This window comes from Capricornis sumatraensis, chromosome 2 (assembly GCF_032405125.1).
Source record: "Capricornis sumatraensis isolate serow.1 chromosome 2, serow.2, whole genome shotgun sequence".
Classification (NCBI taxonomy): domain Eukaryota; kingdom Metazoa; phylum Chordata; class Mammalia; order Artiodactyla; family Bovidae; genus Capricornis; species Capricornis sumatraensis.
In genome coordinates this window covers 80,933,588-80,956,178 of record NC_091070.1, presented here as the reverse complement: position 1 = coordinate 80,956,178, position 22,591 = coordinate 80,933,588, and the positions used below count along the sequence as shown (strand labels likewise).

Here is a 22,591-nt window from a genome sequence, read left to right as displayed (position 1 = left end):
AGAATCTGTTGGACATTCTTCCTCCCAGACTTCTTTTAAGGAAAGTAAAATCAGCTGCGTTAAGAAAGACTGACTTCTACTGTTCTTGTACTCATGGCAAATATGAGGCATAGCAAGTATCCGGAATGTTTCTTAGTATAATTATTAGATATAAATTGCTATACCTCAGTTTCAAAAGTACTAACTAAGCTTTCAAATTATGTTCCACTCAGCCTGGATATCATGTGTGTAGGGCTGATTTCCCCTTTATGAATATTGTTTTCCATTTATGAAACATAGTAGTGAATTTGACCAGTAGTAAAATATAGGATATTAATTTTTGTAAATTTGCCTTGTTTTGTGAGGTACCCAAACCTTGTTTTATCTGTTTCTTTTATCCTAGTCATTCTTTCTTGCTTTCCTCCATTATATGTTGTCTAGCTTCTCTATCACGTGAAGTTGTAATTTGAGGGTGTAATTAAGATAGCTCACATTGGAAGGCCACTTGATAAATTTAGTCATGATCTTTCAGAGTATTTCTTAGAGAAGTCACCACATCTGATTCTGGTTTTCCCTTCTTGGTACAGAAACTTAATCTTGCCTGTTGGATTCAGGAAGACTAATTACTCAAATTCACAGTGTACTAAAACTTAAACCGGTATAGTACTTTACTTACAATGAGAATTGTTTTAAGCGTGGCCCAGACTGAATAGTGATTTCCTCTGATTTTCCTTCCCCATCAGGAATTCATACGAAAAACCAAATTGTAATCGGAACTTTTTTGTTGAGCATAAATACAGACAGGAACTATAACAATATCAAGATCTATGAGAAAAATCTGCCTATGAAAGCCAGTCAGTTACAAAACCTTAAAGTAAAAGTGAAATCGTAACTCTCCAAAGTCTCCAAATTTAACTAAACTTATTAACTTTATAAAATTTTCATCAGAATACTGATTTGTGATTTCTTCCTTGATGTTACAGAATGATTCAGCTTTCCTTTTAAATATTCTTTTTGAGAGAGAGAGAAAGGGAGGGAGTGGGACAGGAAATGAGATTTTCTTGTGGTAGCTATTTCACTTTCCAGGGATTACTTCAAATAATGTATATATAACATACTACAATGTTACAGATAGCAAAATTCCTTTATAAAAATACTTTACCTGTACAAAAATTAAAAATATATATATTCTCTTTAAACAGACTTAAGTCATGTAGAGTTGGGTCAGTAATGTTTAGCATCCTTGCTGATAATGATGTGATGGTGGCTAGTTTGTGCCCAGTTGCCACACCCAGGACATTGCTGTCAACCATTCTTCTCTCTCCCTTCCCTTCCTCTTTTCCTTCCTTTCCTAGCCAAGCTGTCATTGGAAACTTTCAGTAGGCACTGTGACCCCATGACTTTCTGTTTCTGATCTGACATGTTGCCCTCTCTGTTAGTCATTTGAGTGTGGCATCACTGTGCTGGTGTGACTCTCAGTGTGAAACCAGACTTCAGAATTACACAGTTTGAAAAAAAAACAAACTAGGTGGAGTGGTTAAGCAGGGATGGATTGTGGGGAGTGGAATTGGGTCACAACAGTGGTATCCCTTTGGGAATAATTAGTGTCAGAGATAATTCATTGTAACATTTTGATTTGTATTTATGATACTTATGCATGTAAATATGAGCAAAGTAAATTGGACTAAATTAAATTCTGATATTTTACATTGGTCTCAGTCCATCTATAGCTGTATAAATAATATAAGTGTTTTATCTGTTTTATGTAGAGAGTTTTTCAAGTGTCATATTTCTCATTCTGAAACATATCAATATTTTTAATGCAGCTCTGGAAGGTTGGTATTGCTGGCAGGTGGTAGTCTGGAGATCAATGATGTCACCGAGGATGATGCTGGGACTTATTTTTGTATAGCTGATAATGGAAATGAGACCATTGAAGCTCATGCAGAGCTTACAGTACAAGGTATGCAAATATTTCTTGTATAAATTTTAAAAATACTGTTGTACTCTATGGTTTTGCTAATTGTTAAACATTAATATAGAAAAGGCAAATACAGCATAATAGTTAAAAGTCTAAGCTTTAAACCAGGCTGCTTGGGCTCAAATGCTGGGTCTTGTATTTCCTAGCTGCAGAAGTATAGGAGATTTACTGCTCTATAATAAGAGTTGTTTTCAGAATCAGAAGAGTAACACTTGTAAAACTCCCAGAATAGTGACTAGAATATGGTATAAGCTCAAAATTAGTTATTGTTCTCTGTAGTATAAGGTAGAGAAGGGTGCAGTCTGTGGCATCTGGAAGGTCACTTTTCTTGTCTCAGAATGCTTTATCTTTCTCTGACTGAGAACCACATATTCTAAGCATTGGTGTTCCCACCTTTCAGGTGAATAGATCACCTAGGAAGGAGTGCGCTGTGGCTTTCAATGTAACACCTGTTTGATTTTATGATATTTTTTTCTTTTCAACTAACGCTGACCATCAGAGAATCTCCCTTATAGGTTCTGTGATTCAGAAGTCAAAGAAAATGACCGTGGCATGTACACACAACCTCCCCGTCTTCCCTGCTCTTCCTCTATCTGGAAATGTACTGCCAGAGGAACATTTGCTCTCTCTCCTATGACTTGTCTGCAAATATTTGTTTCAAATAAAAATCTTGAGGACCTCTGTTACTATTAGGGAAATCCAACACTGCGTGGATATGTGGAAGTATACGTTAGCTCATGACATTCAAGTTGTCTCCAAGTGTATTATATTTGATAGAATGCTTCCTGCTGTGTGGTTTAGGGTGGTTTCATGTTTTATATAAAAGTCTTTCTCTTGGTACATTTTGTGGGATTCAGAGTGGGAAGTGGTCACATTCCTACTCTGATTGATAGGAATTGAGCACATTGGGGTTCTATGCTGGCAGAGGCATAGAATGTTTATATTCTCTACTGCTATCTGTGGGTGGACTTATAATCTCTGAAAACCAAAAAAGCAAGTCTTAGAGTTCATATAACTGTTACCTCACTTGAGCTCAGCTGTTGCTCTAGCTAGATGGAAAGTAGGTTTAGACCAAATGTAGAATGACCAGTTTATTTCTTTGCCTCTATGTTGATGGAACTGGACAAATAAAATATTAGTGAACTCCATCTTATTTGGAACTCTATCTCATTTACTCTACAGACTGTAAAGTTAGTAGAAGAAAGTATAGGGGGATAACTTTGTCACCCAGGAGCAGGAAAAGATTATTTTAAATAAAATTTTGGATGCAGAAATCATGAGGCAAGACATTGATGGCTTGAATCATGTCCGATAAAGTGTGTTTTTCTTGAACATTCAGATGATGAAGAAGAAATGAGGAGCAAAGGATGGATTAAATATTTGGGTAAATCTAAGTGGATGTTGACTATGCAGAATGATAATGTTAAATGGGATTTAAAACAGAATATACACACGTATAAGTCAGGAGTAAGGATGTGGAGTTAGTCTTCTAAGATTCTTAAAATGTCCAGGAAGTGGTAAAAGTACTGTGTTATATTAGAGGTTAATAAGGCAGGGATGTGTCCTGTAATCTTTGTGGGAGGCTTTGAAAGAACAATAGAACAATCTAACTATAACAAGATAATAGAAGAAGAAAGTAAAAATAAAAAGTTCTCCAAAAGAAGGTAAGAAAAGAAAGGAAAAGGAACATAGAATAAGGCGGACTAAGAGAAAGCAAATAGTGAAATGGTTGACTTTTCATATTATTAAGAGTTAATATAGAAGGAAAATAAAATGATTCTAAATATGTATTGTTGTTGTTCAGTTGTTCAGTCATGTCCAACTCTTTGTGACCCCACAGACTGCAGCATGCCCAGCTTCTCTGTCCTTCACTATCTCCCAGAGTTTGTTAAAACTCGTGTTCATTGAGTCAGTGATGCCATCCAGCCATCTCATTCTTTGTCACCCCCTTCTCCTCCTGACCTCAATCTCACAGCATCAGGGTCTTTTTCCAGTGAGTTGGCTCTTTGCATTAGGTGGCCAAAATATTGCAGCTTCAACTTCAGCATCAGCCCTTCCAATGAATATTCAGGGTTGATTTCCTTTAGAATGGACTGATTTGATCTCCTTGCTATCCAAGGAACTCTCAAGAGTCTTCTCTAGCACCAAGTTCAAAAGCATCAATTCTTACTCACCTTTTTTTATGATCCAACTCTGACATCCTGTACATGACTACTGGAAAAACCATAGCTTTGACTAGACGGACCTTTGTTGGCAAAGTGATGTCTCTGCTTTTTAATATGCTGTCTAGGTTTGTCACAGCTTTTCTTCTAAGCAGCAAGTGTCTTTTCATTTCATGGCTGCAGTCACCATCAGCAGTTATTTGGGAGCACAAGAAAATAAAATCTGTCACTGTGTCCACTTTTCCCCCATCTATTCACTATGAAGTGATGAGACCAGATGCCATGATCTTAATTTTTTAAATGTTGAGTTTTAAGTCAGCTTCTGTCCTCTTTCACCTTCATCAAGAGGCTCTTTAGTTTCTCTTCACTTTCTGCCATTAAGGTCGTGTCCAGGCAAGAATACTGGAGTGGGTTGCCATTTCCTTCTCCAGGGTATCTTCCCAACCCAGGGATTGAAACCAGGTCTCCCGCATTGCAGGCAACTCTTTATTGTCTGAGTCACTAGGGAAGCCCAAATATATATTACCTCATAACATAATCTCAAATAGGAAAGGCAGAAACTGATAGAACTACAAGAAGTAGACTAAACAAACCCACAGTCCCTAGTGGTAGACTTTAATACACTTCAGTAGTAGATAGGATATGTAGAACAAAGCAAGTAAATACAAACAAAATAAAAACTGCAAACCGTCATAATACAAAACTGAACACAATTAACAAAGTTAACTTAATTGACATTTTTAAAATATTGCACCAAACAAATGAATAAACTATTTTTATAAGTGCTTATGAAACTGTTATTAAAATATGCCATATTTTGACCATAGAACAAATTTAACAAATTTAAGAAAATTGAAATTCTGTGGATTTGACCTCTGTGGAATAAAGATTGAAATTAATTACAGAACTAGGGGCTTCCCTGGTGGCTCAGACAGTAAAGGATTTGCCTGCAATGCGGGAGATCCGGGTTTGAGCCCTAGCTCAATAAGATCCCCTGGAGGAGGGCATGGCAACCCACTCCAGTATTCTTGCCAGGAGAACCCCATGGACTGGCAGGCTACCAACCATAGGGTCGCAAAGTGTTGGACACAACTGAAGCAACTAAGTCTGCAGTGCGCAGGGGATGCTTAGAGGAAATGTACAGTCTTGTGTATGTTCGGTTGTGTTCTCTTCTTTACGACCTCATGGACTGTAGCCAGCCAGCCTCCTCTGTCCATGGAATTTTCCAGGCAAGAATACTAGAACAGGTTGCCATTTCCTACTCCAGGGTATCTTCTGGACCCAGAGATCCAACCCGCGTCTCTTGTGTCTCCTGCTTTGGCAGGCAGATTGTTTTACTACTGAGCCACCTATGAAGCTCTTACTTAGTACTATATTAGAAGGGAAGAAAGGCTGAAAGTTTAGTGATTTAAATATTCATCTCAATGAATGGATAAAAAAGATGTGATATGTATATGTATTAATATATATGTGTATATGTATACACACATATTCACACAATGGAATGCTACTCAGCCGTAAAAGAATGAAATAATACCATTTGTAGCAACATGAATGGACCCAGAGGTTATCATACTAAGTGAAATCAGTCAGTCAGAGGCAAATATCATATATCACTTATATGTAGAAGCTAAAATGATAAAAATGAACTTACAAAAGACTCAACAGATATAGAAAACAAACTTATGTTTACAAAAGGAGGAAGGAGGGGTGAATGATAAATTAGGAGTTTGAGATTAGCAGATACAAACGTACTATACGTAAAACAACAGGGTCCTACTGTGTAAACAGGGAACTATATTCAATATCTTGTAGTAAACCATAAGGGAGGACAATATGAAAAAGTATATATATATAACTGAATCACTTTGCTGTACAGCAGAAACTAATACAACATTGTAAATCAGCTATATTTTAATAGAACGCATACGTAAATAAATATCTCAAAGAAAGCTAAAAGAGAAAAGAATAGCAAATATAACCCAAAGAAAACAGAAAAAAGAAGTAATCATAAGAACAAAAATTAATGAAATAGAAAGCAGGCATTCAAAATACGGTGTTTCCACAGTGGCAAAAGTTAGTGCTTGTAAAGAATGACAACGTTGATAAACCCCTGAGAAGACATATATAAATTGACAAGATCTTTATTTAGACCAAGAGTCAGCAAACTACACACTATGGACCAGATCTGCTAACTCCTTATTTTTCACATAGCCTGTGAACTAAAAATAGTTTATATGGTTTTGAATGGTTGAAAAATATCAGAAGAATAATATTTAATGATACATAAAATTCTATGAAATTCAGATTATACTGTCCATAAATAAAATTTTATTGGCACAGAGTCACACTCATGTATTGACTATGGCTGCTTTCCTGCTGTAGCAGAGGATTTGAGTAGGCCCACAGAGCCAAAGATTCTCACTGTCTGGTCCTTTTCAGAAAAACCTTCAACTTCTGATAAACTCTATAAAGAACTATAGATTAATAGGTAAACAAAGACAGATAAACCAGTAGAAAATGGACAAGACTTGAACCTCACAGATCTCCGTGCCTTGCATGCTCAGTCACTCAGTCCTGTGGACTCTTTGTGACCCCATGCGCTGTAGCCCCTGGCTCCTCTGTCCTCAGAATTTTCCAGGCAAGAATACTGGATTAGTTTTCCCGCTCCAGGGGATCTTCCCGCCTGGGTCTCTTGCATTAGCAGCAATTCTTTACCACTGTGCCACCTGGGAAGCCCTCACCAGGTGGCTACTAAACATTTGAAAAAGAGGTGGTTGTTTTTAGTAGTCTGCCAAACAGCATTAGAGCTAAAGTGATTAAATCAATGTACAGAGGTTTTCAGAGGAATGTAAACAAAAGCCACAATGAGGTAACTCTGTACTTCACCAGAGTGGCTAAAATAAGAGGGACTAACAATACTGGGTATTGGCTAGGATGAGGAACAGTTGGGAGGCTAACATTCTGCTGTTAGGACTGTACATTGGTTTAATCACTTTAGCTCTAATGCTGTTTGGCAGACTCTACTAAAACTGCAGACAAACTTGTTTTATGATACAGTGGTTGTATTCCTAGGAGTATACTCATCAGAAGTATATAAATATATACATCCAGAAACATCCACAATGTTGTTCTCATCAGCTTTATTCACAGTGAATCAAAACCAGAAACAACGCTAGAATAGGAAAATAGTGCTCTAATCATATAATGGCATGTTGCCAGCAATGAAAATTGGGAGTCTAGTACTCAGCAGATTGATAAATCTACAAATATCATTGAAAGAAGAAAATGCCAGGCAAGAAATAATGCATACTTTATGATTCCATTTTTATAAAGTTCAAAAATAGGTAGAACTCATCTGTCATTTTAGAAGTGAAAATAGTGATTATTTTTGGACAGGGGCAGGGTAGTGACTCTTGTACAGTGGAATTTCTGGTGTGTTAATATTCTGTTTCTTAATGTAGGTGGTAGTTACAGTAATTCAGGCTGTAATGTTAATGTGTGTCACATGAGGTCTTTTTTGTTGTTTACAGATAAAAAGTCATGTACAAAAATTTTTTGGAAAATTTAATTTTGAATCTTGTCCCTTAGCTGAAAATATTTGTTTCTTTTTCTGATGGGAAAGCAATTACAAGAAATGGTTTTGGGTTATATATATATAAATAATTTATTTATATAGTTATTTTTGTATTTATAGTCATACCTGTCTGATTTCTGTTGTTTTTTAAAAAGTTATAGTTACAGGAAATGCCATAGTGAGTGTTAATGCAGAAAGGGTTATAAGTTCAGTCTTCATCTGTTAAATATTTCAAATTTATTGTTTTATCGTTAACTCCTGGGATTTCTACATATGCTGTGACGTGAATTAGCCCATCGTGTATTTCCTGTCATCTTAGATTGTTGATAACACTTAAAATGGGTCATGAGTTGTTTTTTTTAAAACAGGAATTTTTCCTTTTCTCTTAAAACATTCATTATAGTCTATGATACACATCTTCCCTCCCCACAAAAGAAGAAAATTTTCCATCTGTATTTTTGTGAGGTAAGTTGATATATTCTAAGTTGATTAAAAATTTAGAATTCCACAGTCTGTCTCTGAAGTCATACGGTAGCATCATCTACTTTTCCTGCCCTTCTGCTCTACTCTCTCTGATCTCTGTCCACGTTAAGACACTCATCGCCCCTCTTCTCCTTGTCATCTTCATGATCTCATTTCCCTTTACTTCATGACAATTTACAATAGTCTGCCCTCATTTATTAGAACTCTCGGTTCTCTTGGCTTAGGGTAGAAGCAAACTGCTTATGGCGTAGGTACAGATCACAAGCCGACCCTTCATGTGTTAACGGAGAGACACCACAGAGAAGCAGTTATGAGCAGTCTGTTCCAGTCTTACATCTGTCACTTCTTAGCTGTGTGAACTTGGCAAAGTTATTTAACTTACCTGTGTCTTAGTTTCTTTTATCAGTTAAGTGAGTTGTTACAAGGCTTAAAGAAACTTCTGGCATTCTTCCACCAGAACCTGGGATGGAAATGGAACTCATCTTGTTCAAACTATGGTTAGTGTCCCGGACACACTATGTGATTTGATGGGGCTCTGTTCCCCTGCATCCTCTCATGAGCATGTGCTCAGAAGCCCAGTCATGTCCGACTCTTTGTGACCCCATGGACTGTAGCCTGCCAGGTTCGTCTGTCCATGGAATTGTCTGGGCAAGAATACTGGAGTGGGTTGCCATTTCCTTCTCCAAAGGATCTTCTGGAACCCACATCTCCTGCATTGCAGGCAGATTGTTTACCACTGAGCCACTTGGGAAGCCCCGTAGCCTCTCACCCTCAGCTAAAATTTCCAAATTCCAGATAGTTCTTTTCCTGATTTCTCTTTGAAGCTTTTCATAATCATCTTCTTACCCTCAGGTAATTATTATGTCTCTTAAAATAACTTTCTTTTTTACCAGTAGTGTTCCTCACTGATTTGTTTATGTGCCTTTCCCCACTGCTACTAGACTGAGGTTCTTATCATTAGGGACTGGTCATAATAATTTTTTGTCATTGTGCTAAGTCACTTCAGTTGTGGCTGACTCTTTGCAACCCCATGGACTGAAGCCCTCCAGGCTGCTCTGTCCATGGGATTTTCCAGGCAAGAATATTGGAATGGTTTGCCATTTCCTCCTCCAGGGGACTTCCCAACCCAGGGATTGAACCGTGTCTCTTAGGTCTCCTGCATTGGAGGCAGGCTGTTTACCACTAGCGCCACCTGGGAAGCCATTGTCATTTTAGATTGTCAGCAATTAATTATTGAATAAGTGAATAAAACCTTGTGTTGAAATTTTGAAATGTGACAGCTAGAATAATTTCATGTTTGTGGTTACTTTATTATTCATGTTTTCCTTTGCACCTTGCTTTTAATAGATTTCTGAGTGAGTGTGAATGATAGTCACTCAGTCATGTCTGACTCTTCGCAATCCCATAGACTATAGCCTGCCAGATACCTCTGTCCATGGAATTCTCCAGGCAAGAATACTGGAGTGGGTTGCCATTTCCTTCTCCAAATAGATTTTAGGTTTTTTTTTTTTTGGCCTTGCCACAACACATGTAGGATCTTAGTTCCCCAACTGGGGATTGAACTTGGGGCCCCTGCGGTGTTTTAACCACTGGACTGCAGAGTCTTAACCACTGGACCACCAGGGAAGTCTCAAGTTCTAATATTTTTAAAGCAATTGGAATTATTTTCTTTAATTTATTTTTATTTTTTGATTGACATATAGTTGATTTACAATGTTGTGTTTCTGGGGTACAGCAAAGTGATTCAGTTATACATATGTAGTATGTATATTCTTTTCCATTATAAGTTATATATTAAATATAATTCCCCATGCTATACAGTAAGACTTGTTTATCTATTTTACATATGTTAGTTTGTATTTGCTAATCCCATCTCCTAATTATCCTCCCTCCATCTTTTCCCTTAGGTAACCATAAGTTTGCTATGTCTCTAAGTCTGTTTTGTAAATACCTTCATTTGTATCATATTTTAGCTTCCACATATAAGTGGTATCATATGATATTTAGAATTTACTTCATTTAGGATCACAGTATCTGGGTCCATCCATGTTGCTGCAAATGGCATTATTTCATTCTTTTTTGTGGCTGAGTAGTATTCCTTTGTATGTAAGTATAAATGAACACAAATGCACACCACATCTTCTTTATCCATTTGTCTATTGATGGACATTTAGGTTCCTTTCATGTCTCGGCTGTTGTAAAGAATGCTATGAACACTGGGGCATATATATCTCTTGGAATTATAATTTTGTCCAGATATATGCACAAGAGGGGGATAGCTGGATCATATGGTAGTTCTACTTTTAGTATTTTGAGGAAAGTCCATGCTGTTTTCCATAGTGGCTGCATCATCCTACCAACAGAATAAGAGAGTTCCCTTTTCTCCACACTCTTTCCAGCATTTATTATTTGTAGACTTTAATGACAGCCATTCTGAGCAGTGTGAGGTGATAGATACCTCATTGTAGCTTTAATTTACATTTCTCTAATAATTAGTGAGGTTGAGCACCTTTTCATGTGCCTGTTAGCCATCTGTATGTCTTTGGAGAAATGTCTATTTAGGTCTTCTGCCCATTTATTTATTGGATTGTTTGCTTTTTATTGTTGAGTGGTATGAGCTATTTGTTTATTTTGGAAAATAAATATTTTTCAGTCACATAACAGAGTATTTCTCCCATTCTGTAGGTTGTCTTTTCATTTTATTTATGGTTTCCCTTGCTATGTGAAAACTTTTAAGTTTGCTTAGATCCCATTTGTTTATTTTTGGTTTTATTTTAATTGCCTTTGGAGACTGACCTAAGAAAACATTGGTATGATTTATGTCAGTGACCATTTTACCTATGTTTTCTTCTAGGAGTTTTCTAGTATCATGTCTTATATTTAAGTTGTTAAGCCATTCTGAGTTTATTTTTGTGTATGGCATGAGGGAATGAAAAGCAACTGGGATTTTAAAAAACCACTGAAAAGTTATTCTGAAAGAAGATGGAATTACTGCCCTCATTTATATAATTGAAATTATAATTGCCACCTTCATATACACCTATGTTTATAAACAGTACTTTATCATCTTTTTATGTTCCCATTCTTGACCTTTTGAGGCCTTCAATAAGTCAACATAAAACAAAACAAAATAAAGACCATTAAAAGAGGAACTTTCTTCCAAATGGCTGCTTAAAAATTCTCATAATCCATATTTTCGTCTTGGTCAAGACTGTGCACATTGAATCCCCCCATTTTAATTACACCCTCATGAAATGCTCCACTCCTTTGGCGTCCATATCCTATTTCTCCTTTTATTTCTCTATTTCCTCTCTTTTCCTTTCATGAGCATCATTTCTTTGTCTTGCTCATTAAAATATTAGTATTTTATTTGTTACTAATATTAGTTCCACAAAGTTTTGACTTCAGCTTATTACTCTTCATGCTCATGGTTTTAGATATAACTTACATAACAATAACTTCCAAATTCCTAGACCAGGCCCTCTGCTGAGTTTCAGACTTTTATAATTAGGTGCCCACAGTTACCTCCAACTTCACATGTCCAAAATTGAACTTAACATTTTCCCCTAAATATCTTTCTCCTCTGATTATTCCATATCTCAGTGCTGTCTCTGCCCACCTATTCTCTTGTGGTAGAAACCTGGGAAGCATTCTTGATCATTCTGATCTTTTTTATTTATTCCCATATCCAGTTCTATAGGGTTTTTTCTCCTTGCTTTTACTCCCCTAGTTCAAGTTCAGTTAATCTGTTTCCTAGGTCCCCTGGAGAAGGGAATGGCAACCCACTCCAGTATTCTTGCCTGGAGAATCCCTTGGACCAGAGGAGCCTCGCGGGCTATGGGGTCGCAAAGAGTCCAACACTACTGAGCAACTAGCAACTACTACTGCTACTAGATAACTGCAGTAGTATAGTAACTTGTCTCTCTTGCTCTAACCTGTTCCCTCTTCAATTCCATTCTTCACAGTGGCTAAAGTGATCAAAATCCTTTCATTAAAAACTTGGAAAAATAATTTCAGCAGATACAAGCGGCAGTTATAAATCAACAGGAACCAGGTGAATGTGTGCAATCATTCAGTCCTGTCTGACTCTTTGTGACCCCCATGTACTATAGCCCACCAGGCTCCTCTGACCATGGAATTTTCCAGTCAAGAATACTAGAGCAGGTTGCCGTTTCCTACTCCAGGGGATCTTCCTGACCCAGGGATCAAACCCCCATCTCTTGCGTTTCCAGCATTGGCAGGCAGATTCTTTACCACTGCTACCTGGAGAAAGGGGATAGATAAAACAGTCTGTTTACAAAAATGGGTTGAAAATTATCCATTGACCTGAAAAGAGTTCACCCTTGATAGTAGTAGAATAAATGCAGGTTAACATAGCCCCTTTTTTGGGGCAAAATTACAGTGAAATGGGGATTCTCATACATTGCTGGTAAGTGTGAAAGTTTCTGAAAGTGTTAGTTGCCCAATTGTCTCCGACTCTGCAACCCCATGGACTGTAGCCCTCCAGGCTCCTCTGTCCATGGAATTTTGGGAGATATTCCTGACCCAGGGATTGAACTCAGATCTCCTGCATTGCAGGCAGATTCTTTATCATCAGAGTCACCAGGGAACCTCACATTGCTGGTAATAGCAGTGCAAATTTAACCTTTTTTGGAGGGCAGTTTGATGATATAATCAAAACCCTTAAAACTTAGACCTACTTTAACAAGCAATTTTTCCTCTAATAATTTGCTTTAATGAAATAATCCTTGATGTGTTAACAATTTAGGCATAGAAGTTGTGATGATATATATTTATTGGAATTAAAGAAAAATTCTAAACCACCTAAAGGGCCAGTACTACATGATTGATTAAATAAATAATGGTCTACTCACATAACGCTTCCCAGGTGACTCAGTGGTAAAGAATAGGCCTGAAATGCAGGAGATGCAGGGTCGATCCCTGGATTGGGAAGATCTCCTGGAGATGGAAAGGACAACCCACTCCAGTATTCTTTCCTGGGAAATCCCATGGACAGAGGAGCCTGGCAGGCTGCAATTTATGGAGTTGCAAAAGAGTCGGACACAACTTAGCAACTAAACATGTCAGAATACTATGCATCCGGCAAAAATCATATTTTAGAAGAACTATTAAATGACAAGATGCTTTGAATATTAAAGAAAAATTTCCAAAATAATATGTATGAGATATGATTTATGTCATAAAATTATCATATTCTTTGACTTTCTTTTAAAAATTACTTCAAACTAATTAACAAGAAACCTTAAGTTTCTTCCCCTAAGGTCTCCCTATAATTTTCAGAATGCTAGATGTTTACATGTCTTAAAGGGAGTCATTTTTCTTATAAATGCCGAGCGGAGCGAGAACTAGAGCTTAAGTCTGAGCATATTGTTGTCGCTTCTCAAGGTATTTTAATTTCAAGGACAACAGCTAGCTGCTTAAACCCTGTTCTGTAGTACTGTCCCTTCTGTGTCGATTTTTTCTCTTTTCACACTCTTCCTGGCTTTCTTCTGAAATCTCTGATACTCTGGGCCCCTCTCACTCCCATCCTTTTTACCCTTTCTCTTCCCACTACCTTCCGTTGGGTACTCTTTAGTTTTCCATGTATGCCTTATACATGTCTTTCTTGCTTTACCTGTCACATTTAAATTTCTTTCCATTTTGTGTATCTTTCTCTCTTACCAGACTTGAGTTCCTTGAGGACAGGACTAGGTTTTGTCAACTGTTAGATCCTTAGCACCTAGCATAGTTCGTGATATTACATATTTGACAACTAATGGATGAGATATTGGGACATTTTTACAGTTTGCTGTCTGTATCCAGATTGTTTGACTATTTCACTTTATAAACTTACATTTTTGATGTTATCTCTATGAATTAAGAATTCTTTACAGTTGTTTGATAATCCTACATTGGGAACTAAATCATTTTGAATTGATTTTCATTTATTTTTTTATCATATTAGTGGTCATGTTAACTTTCAGATAAATCTCATATTTTACAAGCTTGAAATAATTTTCTACTAGTTATGTAAATTTATTCTGAACTATGGTAGCCTCATTTCCATGGTAACTAATCACCTTCAGGAGAGAACCTGAAGGTATTTTAGAAAAGACAGTGAATATCCAGTGAATTAAATGAAATGTGATGTACAGTTAGAACCTAGATTTATGTGGAATACACAATTTTTGACCATGAAAATGTTAACAGAATAGAAGAGCCACTGATATGCCTAAAGATTTTGTTTACTTGCTGTTCATGCATTAGTCAAAATACAGCATGAGAACTCAGCTCTTATGTGCTTTTATGTTAACAAATGACCCTAATCAGGAGGAAGCTTTGTGGAATTAATAAGCTGGAATTGTGGTATAGAAGTGGACCCCTGGTTTCTATAAAACCACTAAGAGCACCTCATGGAAGGAATATGGTATGATGAAAAGAGAGGTGTTTTTGGAGGCATGTCCATATGATCTTGGCAAATTAATCAGTTTACTTCATCTTCATTTTTCTTACTTATAAAATGAGAACAGACTTCTTTGTTGTGATGGTGTAAAGAAGATGCCTAATATAGCACTGACTCATTACAGGCATTTAATAAATGTGCCTCAGCTAATGTCCTTGGGATTCAAAGAATCTTTTCTTTCTATTTGAGCCCTCTTCCCGTGATCCTACTTTCTTTGGTTCTTTTTTGCCTATTTACCTAGATCCTGCTTCTTCCCTGGGACATTGAGATTAACATCTCAGATGACTTTCTGTTTTAGTTTTCTCCCATGCCACCAACTGTCACATGACCTTGGCACCATGTTTTGTGGTCTGTGAACCGGGCCAGTCATACTCACTCTTGTGCCCAGTCTAGCTATGTGTGCCAGACTTCGCTTGTCTAGATGAGAAGATTGAACAAAATATGAGTAAGTATTCTTCAGTCTTTACTTAACATGAGAATTGCAATATTAGAGCAAATTCATGTGCCTTCCTTCCAGCATAGAAATAAGTGAAGAGGTTTGACTGTTATCTTTGGCCTTACTTCCTCTTAGGTTGGTGCATAAGTAATTGTGATTTTGCATTGTTGAACTTTGCCATTTGATATTGGACTAAATTCCTAAATAAATGTGGTTATGTTGTACATCATTTTAATGTGCATTTCTATCAGTTTTTTTTTTTGATAGTGACTTATTCAGTTCAGTCGCTCAGTCATGTCCAACTCTTTACGACCCCATGAACCACAGCACACCAGGCCTCCCTGTCCATTATCAACTCCTGGAGTCCACCCAAACCCATGTCCATTGATTTGGTGATGCCATCCAACCATATCATCCTCTGTTGTCCCCTTCTCCTCCTGCCCTCAATCTTTCCCAGCATCAGGGTCTTTTCATATAAGTCAGTTCTTCTCATGAGGTGGCCAGAGTATTGGAGTTTCAGCTTCAACATCGGTCCTTCCAATGAACACCCAGGACTGATCTTCTTTAGGATGGACTGGTTGTATCTTCTTGCAGTCCAAGGGACTCTCAAGAGTCTTCTCCAACACCACAGTTCAAAAGCATCATTCTTCAGCGCTCAGTTTTCTTTATAATCCAACTCTCACATCCATACATGACTACTGGAAAAACCATAGCCTTGACTAGTCAGACTTGTTGACAAATTAATGTCTCTGGTTTTTAATATGCTGTCTAGGTTGGTCACAACTTTGCTTCCAAGGAGTAAGTGTCTTTTAATTTCATGGCTGCAGTCACCATCCGCAGTGATTTTTGGAGCCCAGAAAAATAAAGTCAGCCACTGTTTCCACTGTTTCCCCATCTATTTGCCATGAAGTGATGGGACCAGATGCCATGATCTTCGTTTTCTGAACCTTGAGCTTAAGCCAACTTTTTCACTCTCCTCTTTCACTTTCATTAGAAGGCTTTTTAGTTCCTCTTCACTTTCTGCCATAAGGGTGGTGTCATCTGCATATCTGAGGTGATTGATATTTCTCCCAGTAATCTTGATTCCAGCTTGTGCTTCTTCCAGCCCAGCATTTTTCATGATGTACTCTGCATATAAGTTAAATAAGCAGGGTAACAATATACAGCCTTGACGTACTCCTTTTCCTATTTGGAACCAGTCTGTTGTTCCATGTCCAGTTCTAACTGTTGCTTCCTGACCTGCATACAGATTTCTCAAGAGGCAGGTCAGGTGGTCTGGTATTCCCATCTCTTTCAGAATTTTCCACAGTTTATTGTGATCTATACAGTCAAAGGCTTTGGTGTAGTCAATAAAGCAGAAATAGTGAAATCATAATATAGTAACTCTAAAGGAAAAGGAAAGTGAAGTCACTCAGTCGTGTCTGACTCTCTGCAACCCCATGGACTGTAGCCCACCAGGCTTCTCCATCCTTGGGATTTTCCAGGCAAGAATACTGGAGTGGGGTGCCATTGCCTTCTCTGTATCACAATACAGTTACCCTCAACTTATCTGAACTATAACTGCTTTGAGTAGTGATCTACATTGTAGAATAACTGCTGAAAAGCTAAATGAATCTAAGTCTATTCTGCTTTTCCCCAACCTTCACTGTAATGATAATCAACATTTTACTGGTCCTTTTGGTCCAGAAAGATTTCTTAGATTGAGATCACATCAGAGATTTTCAAACTTCTTTGGAGGTTGGGGCAAGGAACTAAAGTAAAATCTCACTTTGAAAGCCAGAAATTTAAAACAGGTAAATGTGGAACTGCTCTGCTGTAGGGCTTCCCAGGTGGTGCTAGTGGTAAGAAATCCGCCTGCCAGTGCAAGTAGACGGAAGAGACATGGGTTTGATCCCTGGGTCAGGAAGCGCCCCTGCAGGAGGGCATGGCCGCCCACTTGAGTATTCTTGCCTGAGAGTCCCATGGACAGAGGAGTCTGGCAGGCTGCAGTCCATGGGGTTGCAAAGAGTTGTACATGAATAAAGTGACAGCATGCATCACTCTACTGTAAGTTGGGCAGGGTAGGGATAGAGTTTCCTCACCCCACCCCTCCACTGCTTTTCAGATTTTCTGTCTTATCTGTGATTACAAATACAGGATTTCAGTAACTATATTAAAAGTAGTATCAAAAATATTTTTCAAGCAATATTTATTCAGAATCTACTGTAAATTAGGCAGTAGGCAGAATCCAGTATCGCTGGAGATAGAATCAAATTGGGTGAAGTCCTCTTCCTCAAGGATACAGTAGGCAGCACAGAAGTAATTAAGCATTTCTCCTCCACAATGACAAAAGCTGTAGTGTTATGTGTCAGCTGTCTTTGAGATTCATTCTTGTTCAGTTGATCTCAGTGATTCCTATTCAGAAAGTAGAAGGAAAAAAATGACATGATATTTTTAATAGATAAATTTGTTCCCCAAATTCTTGACATCATATTGTAAGTCAGAAAAGGATAATGAATCCAGGCTCTTTTTTCAGTTGTTCTTTGCCGTTTGCCATAACTTGGGTGGACCTCAAGGACATTATACTAAATGAAATGTTAGAGAAAGACAAATACCATTTGATCTCACTGATAGATGGGATCTTAAAGACAACAGAAAACATTGGTGATCATTGGCAGTGGAGGGTGGGTGAAATGAATGAAGGAGATCAGAAGGTACAAGCTTCCTGTTATAAGATAAACAAGCCCTGGGGATATAGTATGTGTAGCATGGTGACTGTAGTAAACAGTACTGGGTGATATATTTGACAGTTGCTCAGAGAGTGAATCTTAAACTCTGTCATCATAAGAAAAATATTTGTAGTGACATTTTTTTATGTTAATTAGACTTATTGTGGTGTTCATTTTGCAGTATTACATATATTGAATCATTACATTGTATACCTGAAAATAGTTTAATGTTACATGTGAATTATTTCTCAGTAAAAGTTTAAGAAAGGAATATTTGTGTGAAAGATAAAATTCAGTAATGATTACAGGACTAAATTATTTTCCTCTATAGTTTGAAGAAACAAAGTGAACAGCCCTGGCATGTGAACTTTAGAATACTGAGAAATGACCAGGGTCAGTTAGGTGTTCTGTGTCATTGTCAAAACCAGATCATTTGGGAAGATGCTGATCTTTACCATCCATTTCTTCTTCTGTCTCATATGGTAATATTCTCTTTTCTCAACTATTTTTCAAATGATAGTACTTCCTTGATTTTAAACCCTTAATCATAGTAGTTTTCTAGTAATAAGAATGATGGAGTGCTGAAGAGTTATTTTTTTTGCCTACGGAAAAAAAAATCTTTTCTATTTTTTTTCAACACTTCTCTGTGTTGGGAAAATCTCATAATAAAATGTTGAAAGATTTTACAGCAAACACCCACCACCTAGAGTGTGCAGTTGACATTTTATTGTAATTGCTCGTATCACATGTATATCGCTATATCTAGTTGTCTCAATTTTTTGATACATTTCAGAGTAAGTGGTAGACATCCCTGAATACTTCAGTGTTCATATCATTAGCTAGACATAATATTTTGTTTGGGATTTTTATTCTTTTCCAGTAAAGATCTATATACAGTGAAATGCACAGATCTTAAGTGCGTTGTGAATGTGTTTGTTGGGCTACACCATGCAGGTCTGTAAGGGCTGTATTTGCCCAGCTTCAAGACTGAAAAAAGAGCCCAGAGTCAGCAACAGACATATCAGTGGTTTTATGGATGGGGGGATATTACATGTCTGAAACAAGATCCTGGAGTGACACACCGCTGTGTGCAGCAGATGGTGGGGCAGGATATGGTGGCAGTCTTCATTCCCAGAGATGGGGGGAATAGGAGGACTACCAGTTTTAGAGGAATTGATGGCTCATCAGTTACCAGGGAAATCACAGAGGGACAGAACCCTCACCGCCCCTTTGATAAGTAGAGAGCTCTGTTCTAAAGCTAGAACATCACTGAACATCATTAGTTGGGGCCTGGGGCATGTCTGTAGGAAGGTCAGTCATGTGAGTAGGGTATAGGAGAAGCAGGCACTGGTCATGCAAGGGATGTACAGAGAGGAAGAGAACAGCCGTCTTGGGTGGCCTGACTATACAATGTTCCAACAGAATGTGTTACTGTACAACCAAAACTGTTATCAAGATACAGACTATTGCCATCACTGCAGAAAGTTCCCTTCCCAGGAAATCCTCTCCTAACTGCCCCAGAGCCATCCACTCTTCTGGTGTTTTCACACTGTCTTATTTTTGCTTCTTCTAAAGTGTCATATGAATATAATCATGTCATGTGTAGTTGTTATATAAGGATTCTTTCACAAAGTATAACATTTTCAGTTCAGCCATGGTGTTGCATATATTAGCAGTCTATTCCTTTATATCGCTGAGTAGTATTTCTCCGTGTATTATAGTAGATCTCCTAAAGTGGTTGTACCAATTTACCTACCTACCAACAATGTATTTTTGGTACCTTTCTACCAACAATGTAGAAAGTTTGTTGGTACCAATGTAACTTTCTACCAGCTCACATTTGGTGTTGTCAGTCTCTTTAATTGCAGTCATCCTTGTGAGTATGTAGTAATATCTCTCCATGGCTTTAATTTGCATTTCCCTGGTGATTAATAATGTTGAATACTTTACCATCTACTTTTTGGTCATTCCTGTATCTTTATGAGGTTATTTTCTAGATATTCTAAACATAGATTTCCTTATAAAGAGAATGTTAGGCAATTGTCTGTTTATTGGTTCCTGAAAGAAATGGCCAATAGAAAAATTAAAATATTAATATAATTTCAGGCCTTTGGTTTTCATGTCTTTAGAAATAATTGAATCTTAGTTCTCCATCACTTCTACTTTTATTATTTTGGGATTTGAAATTTTTCTCAGGATACCTATTTGAATTTCTCTTGAAGAAGAAAAGGAGTAATGTTAAATTTGCTATGAAATGTCAGTAAGTTACAAATTGATCCCAAATATATTTGCCTCCATATATTGTTCTTTGATAATATCTGTACCTGTAATAAATTAGTCTTCATCTAATTGTGATACAAATATTTTAAAAATCTGATTATAAAATCTAGTCATTGCATTGGCAGTGGTAAAACACATTTTTGCCAAAACCCCTGGGATTTTATTTTGGCATTTTATGCTTGTAGGTATTTGTGATTCATTGGCCGTGATGTCCAGTCAAAAAGAACTAGAGAATCTAGATCAAATCACTAGTGTGTTAAAATGAGAAAATAATATGTAAGCAAACTGTCACATTGGCCAGAGTTGTCATCCTCAGCCCTTTTTAGTGGGAGCATAATGGTTGATTTTCAGTGATTGTGTAGCAGAATTATAGTTTACATATATATGCTTTGCATTTTGAGACTTTAAAGAGATTTAATAAAGTACATGTTACAATACTTGACTCATAGCTGACACTCAATAGATTTTAGTTCCCTTTTCTTTTGTAAAACCCTTAAGAGATGTTGTTACTAATCTACTGATTGATAAAGCTTCTGAAAGCCCCCAAATTATATTTTCCACTTAAACCTTTTTCTCGGTATGCTGAAAATAGTTGGCCAGTGCATTTTTAAAAATTGGAATAGTGTGGACAGTGGAATTATGAACCATTCTGATTTGCCAAGAAATTTTATTATAGTAGAATATTCTCAGGTAACTTTTATTTTCTTCATGAAGTGTAATCTGTATACTTTATCACATTTATGTTATATGGATTTACCTGGAAAATTCTTTAAATTATCTTTTGAATTAACAAAGAAGCTGTTTTCACATGTATATTTCTTATATCCTTATAAGGAAAAATAATTCCCCAAGATCACAAAACACATTTTGCAAAACTCAGAACTTCTGATTCCTAGTCTAGTATTCTTTAATCAGTCAGTGTTTACCAGTTCATTAGAGTCTTTATTCTTCCTCAGTGGTTTTAAAATATTTTTATGTACTGTAAATAGTAAGAAATACATTTTAAGCTATAGCTTAATATACATACATATGTCTGTCTCTGAAACAAGTTTTACAAAGCAATATATACCCATACTGTGTGAGATAAACTTTGTTTTTTAATCTACCCCATCCTGTCTTTTCCTATTCCATGGTTTAAAAAATTGATTTCAAGAAACATTGATAGGTCAGCTGACAAAGGGGTGGGAATAGTCTGCTCTGATGGAGTATCTAATCACTGATACTGTTGAGAATTGCTGGTACATACTGATTTTTTTTTCATCAGTGTGTAACTTATTTAGTTATCTTTTTATGGTAATTTCTAAGACTACTATTGCTAGAGTTAAAGATATTAATGTTTAAATTTTGAAGTTATTGTTTTTACCTTCTGTGGACAATGTACTTCGTCAGTGCCTGCACTAGAATTGGCTGTGCCCACTGGGTTGCCCTTGGTATACCAGTGGGGGAACAGTTTGGAAAAGAAGTATTCTGCTTTGTACTGAACTGCTCCAGCAGCACATTCAGAGACTTCTTAAACTTCTACTCAGAGCTAACATGCTCATTTTCAGCTGTTGTGTGGAATTTTCAAACATACGTACTTTAATTTGCATTTGGAAAAAGTATATAGAAATTTTTCTCTGCTAGGCCAATTTGGAGGATTTTCATGAGTGGTAAGGAGTGAAAAATAAATATGCCAGTAACAGTTTGATAAATAAAGAACATGTTTAAGAACAAGCTTTTCATCTTTGGAGATGCAGAATTAGTTCAGAAGAAGCTTAATGATTATTTAATCATTTTGATTGAATTATAGTTAAGGGAATTATATTCATTCAAGGTTTTCATAATGAGATTACAAAATTATTTCTCCAGACTGTAGATTGATACTGCATAAATAATTTTATTTTTTTTTTATATTATAAGAATAATTGATATTTTATATTCCCTCCACAAAAGCAAAAGGAATCTGGAAAGAAGAAAAATTAAAGTCATCTCTAATCTCATCACCCATAAATATCATTGCTGTTAACCTTTTAGTTTATATATTTCAAGCTATTTCATGAACAAATTCATGAGTTTTTCAAATGAAGTAATGCCATTTATTCTAGTTTCATTTCTGTGGCTTCATTGGGTATAGTGCTCATATCTTGGTATCCCTCCTACCTGCCCGTCACACTCCTTATCTCCAAGTAGCCACAGATGTGTATTCTGTCACTGTAGGTTAGTTTGCGTTTTCTGCAGTTTTATGTACATGCAGTTACACAAGTGTTACATGTGTTCTTTTTTTTTTTTTGTCTTCATTCAACCTATGTGAGGCTTAGCCACACTATTGCATGTAGTTCCTTTTTCTTTTTTTTTGCTGAGTAGTAGTCTAATATATAAATGTACCACAGCTGTTCATTTATCTTTGATGTGTTATGCCCAAGTCGCAAATCTCGCAATGACCACCAGGGAGCCGATATCCGATGCAAAAGCAAGAGAGTTTTTATTACCAAGCTCGAGCTTGGGCTCCCACCGTTACTGACGCAGCAGCTAAGGAGAGGAGC

At 36.9% G+C, this 22,591-nt stretch overlaps 1 protein-coding gene across 4 annotated transcripts in view; it reads left to right on the top strand.

Moving 5' to 3' along the window:
• The window catches only part of NEO1 (neogenin 1), a 232,601-nt gene that overhangs the window by 90,390 nt on the left and 119,620 nt on the right, over nucleotides 1–22,591 (top strand). For all 4 annotated transcript variants that reach the window (XM_068963727.1, XM_068963728.1, XM_068963726.1 and 1 more), the window contains exon 5: nucleotides 1,806–1,942. In XM_068963727.1, coding sequence (XP_068819828.1) covers nucleotides 1,806–1,942 — 137 coding nt within the window. The remainder of the gene's footprint in view (nucleotides 1–1,805; nucleotides 1,943–22,591) is intronic.